The sequence below is a fragment of the Eurypyga helias genome, unplaced genomic scaffold (assembly GCF_000690775.1).
Source record: "Eurypyga helias isolate BGI_N326 unplaced genomic scaffold, ASM69077v1 scaffold26866, whole genome shotgun sequence".
NCBI lineage: Eukaryota > Metazoa > Chordata > Aves > Eurypygiformes > Eurypygidae > Eurypyga > Eurypyga helias.
Window position 1 is genome coordinate 21,052 of NW_010255070.1, and position 6,168 is coordinate 27,219.

A 6,168-nucleotide genomic window follows, 5' to 3' on the forward strand; every position below is an offset into this window, starting at 1 on the left:
TTCCCTACAATAAAGAAATATGTGGAAAAGATTAGGGGAACACATAGTCTGACTTAAACAAGAGAGATAAATACCTTCAAAAGGTTTCTGTCTGCTTAGGCTCTCCCAACACAATATTCCAAAGCTAAAAAAAAAAAACACCAAAATGCACAAAGAGTGAAGGACTGTTCATTAGTTTGCAATCCATATCTCTGTTCTCATTTCCAAGAGAAAGTTTGCTGGTTTAAGAGAAAGGAGTTTTTTGAGACAAAGTCTATCCAAGTCTTTCCTAATGTGATGAGAATCTTTTTTTCTACATCATTAAGTTTCAGTTTTCAACTGAACTGTTCTTATAAAATAATAAATCAGTTAGAATTAAATTTAAAAAAGTTAAATGTTAGATTAATTACAATTACATTTCAGGTTACCATCTTATCTTCATTTGCTCCTGTGGATTTCAGAACCTTCCGTTCTCCTTTATAATTTTTGTTTTGTTTCCAAGTAATTGAAATAGCAACTAAAATAGCTGCACTTTTCAGGAGGTACTGACAAGTTCATCAGTTAACCTACCAAAAACTTGATTCTGACCCACTATGTGTCTATTTCCTTCAGCAAATTTTGCTGGAGCTCTAAATGCCTTTTTCCTTTTCTAACAACCTAGGAAATATTCCAGTGATACCATAGATCTACATACATAACCCACAACTCAGTATAAATTACTGTTTGATAAAAGGCTCAATCTGCAAAATCAGAGGCAGAAGCAAGAAGGCTGCTGGAAGAGAGAGACTAGGCTATGGATGAGTCAGAAGCAAAGCAATCAAAAGGAGAAGCAGCAGGTGTAGGATATACTTATCTGCTTACTCATACATCTTGCTGTACTGCTGAATTACAATGTTTAAAAGAACTTCCTCTCCTACCTTATTTCCATATAAAAACTGAAAGTGCTTTTCCTTAAATACCGTCTAGTAAATTATTAATATAATCTGGACACACATGTAACTTACATGTACTTAAGTAACATTTCATGTGACACATACTTCTGTTTTCTCTAATGCACCAATGTCTAGACATGCACCTAACTTGTGCACCAAGTCACATCTGAACACCTAAAATTATAGAAGAATGACTTGCTGGAAGATGAATTATGCCACCTGCAAGCTCTTCCTGTGCAAAATATCTTGTGTTTGTGAACAACATCAGGTTAGTCACATCATTTATAGGCTTCCTCAAGTTTATACATTATCTGACTCATCTTAGATCCCGCCTCTTTGACGATAAAGCAGGGGTTTAAATTCATTGCATCTGTAAAGGCTGAGAGCAGGAGAGTGGTCATGCTTAAAATTTATTTATAATGCTAGTCCACAGGCTCTTTATGCCAGTTGTAAAGATGAATGTCCATACAGACAATACTTGCAATTTGAGGGTGTCTCATTTATTGAGGCAACTATGAAGCATGTAACATATCTGAACAGGACATGTGGCAATAGGTAATCTTCCTTCTTTGTATAAATCACCTTAAAAAGTATGAAGGCCTGAGTGGTTCAGTAAATTATTCCAGCAGAGATTCCATAAGACCTTAATGGGACATATTGAGAGAAATATCTTATTTTTACCTGGGCCTTATGTAGGCATCAACAGTTCTTCCTCAAACTAAAACCAACAATAGTTCACACTTAGAAACTGTGTGAATTGTTGTTTTTAGGTTTCTAAATATATAATGAAAAAGTTTTGGCAGCTATGTTACACTTTTTAAACATTTAGGTCCATTATATAAATGTTTATATAACAAACTTTGAGAACAGTTCTTAACCTTGTTGTGTTATTCACCAAATATGGGCAATTTCAAATTCACTGCTGTAATTGGTGTCATGTGGAATACTATCCTACTGTATTACGTAGATCTGCCATTTTTATTCTAGCACCTTTGAAAATAAGTATTTTGGCAGCATTGTAGAATGCAGCAAGGACTAGGTATGACCTGCCCTTAGATATCCCACTCACCTGTAAATATCCCCTTCCTGGGAAGGAAGGCCTCCTTCAAGTATTTCAGGAGGGAGATACACTAAATCCTGGCAGTTTCTCCAATTGCAGTTCTGGAAGTTTGACCTCAGTTGCTGTTTCCTGCAGTTGGTTAAGCCATAATCTGATATCTACAGAAATGGGAGAAAAAGTAAATTTTAGTAACAGTATCTCAAGTCTTGGTATTAAATGTTGACTACTAGGATAAATATATGCGACAATAGGACAATCACTGGACTTAATATTAATAGGCTAAAAGTAGAAGCTCCCACCTTGGCTCTGTACTGCATATCCAAAAGCACATTGGAAGGTTTCAGGCTGCAGTGGCACAAAGCAGGCTCGAGGCTGTGAAGGTAATGCAGCCCTGCAGCCACATCCAAAAGGATCCTTATGAGCAACGGAAATGGAAGCTCCGGGTAGAGTTGATGCTAAGTAACACAAAACATGGGTTTTGTTAGTGTGAACTTGTTACTATTCACATTTTCATCTGACAATAAATGGAACTACAATACAGCAGCTAAAGAACAGATTGCCTGTGACTACTGTCCATAATTTACATGCTGATTGTTCTCTTTTGGCTGACCTTGTAGCTAATTTTGTCACATAAAAGATGACTTCTTTTATATACCTCATGGATGAGAGAGTGGAGGGATCCATTGTTCATCCATTCAGTCACTATGCCCACCAGTCCATGGTACTGATAAATCCCAAGAGAAGGCAGGAGACGTTCAGACTCATAATGTCTGACATTTGCTATATCCTGAAGTAGTAACTTCCATTCCCTGTAAAAAAATAGCCAGAGTTAGAGGCAGATGAGCCTGAAGGGAATTTCAGCTAGAGAAAAGAGAGCATAGGATATGGAAATGATAGATAATCATACAGTTGAACACAAGATAGTAAAATTCAACCAATAAAACCAATATAATATAATCTTCCAAACAATTCAAGAAAAAGAAGTAATCCCTTTCACAGTGTATTTTTCTAATATAACATGAAAGACCTCTGGATGCTTTAATATGAACATAAAAGCACAGATTAAAAGCAGGATTGAGGTGTGAAGGCAGGAAAAAGCTGAATTATATGAAATGCTAGAATAAGTAAAATCTTTTTTCCCCTTACTGTGCCCAAGAACACGGATGGTTTCCTTTTGCAATTAGTGAGATCCATACTTACAAAGAAATTGTGATCTTGAATGCTTCTCTAATGGGACCATGTTATATAAATGATATATGATGTCATACCATGATATAAGAACAAAGTCAAATTCAGATTTGATGTAAGCAGTACCACTCTAGTGACTTTGCCATATTTGATTCAAGCTCAGCTGTGGATGGATTGTAGACCTGAATTCAAACCGTTTATTTCCAGAGAATAACAAAACTTTACTTTGATCATAATCAGAAGAATAAAGTTTTGTTGTCTAAGGACTTCAAACAGTTATTTCTTCGTGCACAGTAAACACTGAACTGTCAATTCAGTTGGGCATTTTCATGGAAATAACTGAACTTCTGCTACTGGTTCAATTTTTGTTAATTGTATGTTTGATAATCAAATCTTTAAAAATCTCTACTCTGTGGTACTTGTGAGCTGAAAATTCACTTAAATCTATTCAAAATTCACTTGATTTCTGACCTGGAGCTTATTCTCATTATTCTAACCAGCCTTTACATCGAGACTTCAGTTTCAGTTTCTCATATTTACTGCGTTGATTCACAAGCCTGTAAACTAATCACTAGAAGCCTCACCTGTTTAAACACTTATTTCCACAAATCTAAATATTTATCATCAGCACACAGTTAAGCATTTTGCGGCCAGAGTAAAACACAGTTTATTTTGCTAGCTTTCCTGTACACAGTGTAGTGTAAGTAAGAGACCGGAATGGTAGAAAGAGGAAAGCAGAGCAGTGGCTTTAGTTTTAGGGTGCAAATTTGAGTTAAAATATGCCAAATCAGGATAGCATGTTAAATTCAAGGCAAAGTAAAATGTTGATTTTTGTAACTATGTTTTGGGTGACAGTTGTCTGTTTGATTTGAAGAAAATGTGACTAGAGAACAAAAGAAACTTTTTCCTTTAAACAAGCTACCAGATAAATAATATTGGTTCTGTTTTCAAAATTGCTAGTCTTATGTTTTCCAAAAAACAAACAATGCCCCCCTCCCAACCACAAAAAAACACCTTAAAAATTTTTAACTCTTCCCAAATTCTGGCAGCATTTGTTTTTTTGAAGTATCACTGACCATTTGAACTGTTAATTCAAAAATATTTCTATGAAATGCTGTTTTTTCCTTCCCTACTTTTATAATGGAAGAACTTAAACACCATGTATTCAAATAGGACACTGCTGTCTTTTACTTTTAACAAAACCACTTGAATTGCAGCATTCTCGGTTAACAAGAGCAACTAGTCTGTAGATGCACATCAGACACTCCCTTTTTAATAAATAGTTAGGTCAGTGCATTCCCTAAAATGCTTTAGTCTTGCTTCATCGAGAGTAGCTTGCGGTTATTCTTGGAAACTTTCTGTGTTTTTAATCACACACTGGAATTTTGTGATCAGTAGGCTGACGTCCATCAGTTACTGCTCACTTGTTTTTATAATTAGGACATGTACGCATCTCACTGCCCTGTAACCCTGACCATTATCTCTCCCTCCTCCCATTCCCCTGCTCCCTTGCCTGTACATGCTGTTATAGACTAAATTCAACTGATATCTTTTCAGAGACCTCCAGAAAGATGCAATACCATAACATGCTGAGTATTAGTGATCAGGGTTTGTAGACATTATTATAATAGAGATAAATAACTTTTATAAAAATTTGTAAAAGCCATAGAGCTTGTTTCTCAGTATAACTGCCTCCAAGTTGCCTCTTGGCTAGTTGGGATTTTTAGGAATGGAGATATGTTTAGGGATTAGATGATCCTGGGCATGCCATGATTCATTCTGGTACAATCGCTGCAGATCTGTGCTGCCCACCTGCGTGGTTAGTTGGCCAAATAAGACACGTACCTCTCTGTAGTGTCCTGACTGGTCAGCAGTTTCACCGAGATGTGAGTGTTCCAAGAAATATGAAAGGCTTTGACTGCAAAGCCTGAGCCTGTCCTGGTCAAGGTAAAGCTATCCAAATCCTCCTGGGCTACTACAGGTAATGATTTGGCCATTTCTTGATGGTTGGCTTGGGGGAAAAAAATGGTAGAAAAGAAAAAAGGTTTTAAGGACTACTTTTTGACACTACTACCAAAGCATAGCAAAGTTGCATCACCCCTTATTACCCAAATAACTATTACCCTAATCCAACAGGCTTCCTTTTACCACTCTGTCAAACTTTCCTTATAAAGGCAGGAAAAACACACTAATTGCAAAGGAGTGTCTGGACCATAACTTGCCATCTGAGACTGCAAGGTGCTAATTAATTGTTCATTATTATTTCCATCTGATGACTTTGAAGTGCGGGGCCATTATTTATAATACAAAATGTGATTTTAAAGTGACACAGAACCATGTGGCAACAAACTAGTATCTTACAGTTACATGCTAGACAAATACTGTTTCCCTGCTTCTCATGAAAAAAGGCAATTCAGTAACTCACATAAGTCACTTCTGCATCATTCTTGCATATCTTCTTTAATACAAGATCACATGTCAACGCAAAAGCAAGGTAGAAGACATTTCTTGTCTCTATAAGCTGTCAGAACTCTGCTAAATGGATCTGTGTCTTAGTAGCAGCCACCAACTTAGCCAATACTCTCTCTATACTGTAACTCTCTAGGGCCATCTGAATGTTTCAGACACATTGTCTGGCAATGCACATGAGTTAAAGATAACCTCTGCAAAGCATCACTGTGTTACTACATGATTTACATTTTTAATGACATCTGTGAAGATACACTAGACTAGAGAATAACGAAAAGACCATGGTGAAAGAGGAAAATGAGGAAGCAAATTAAAAAGATGGGATAAAACCAGTGGTAGGAATTACTGCAAGATCAGTGGTCAGTGAGTCAGAAGAACTTGGACCGGAATACTCCCTTCAGGGTCCAGTAGACCAGGGTTAGCAAAGAAGACACGGGAAAATGAAGTAACAGGGCCAAAAAATTGAAGTAACCAGTGAGGTTTGTTGAATATGTTTTACCCTTCTAGCAGATGGGCTCTACACAAAGAGCTCCTGGATTA

General features: G+C 36.7%; 1 protein-coding gene across 1 annotated transcript in view; it reads right to left on the reverse strand.

Moving 5' to 3' along the window:
• LOC104510842 (receptor-interacting serine/threonine-protein kinase 2-like) overlaps positions 1-5,156 on the reverse strand; it is a 12,434-nt gene extending 7,278 nt beyond the window's left edge. Inside the window, exons 1-5 of the mRNA XM_010153217.1 lie at positions 5,005-5,156; positions 2,627-2,780; positions 2,271-2,426; positions 1,981-2,129; positions 75-124 (exon numbers count right to left, since the gene is read on the reverse strand). Coding sequence (XP_010151519.1) covers positions 75-124; positions 1,981-2,129; positions 2,271-2,426; positions 2,627-2,780; positions 5,005-5,156 — 661 coding nt within the window. The remainder of the gene's footprint in view (positions 1-74; positions 125-1,980; positions 2,130-2,270; positions 2,427-2,626; positions 2,781-5,004) is intronic.
• Positions 5,157-6,168: the final 1,012 nt, after the last annotated feature.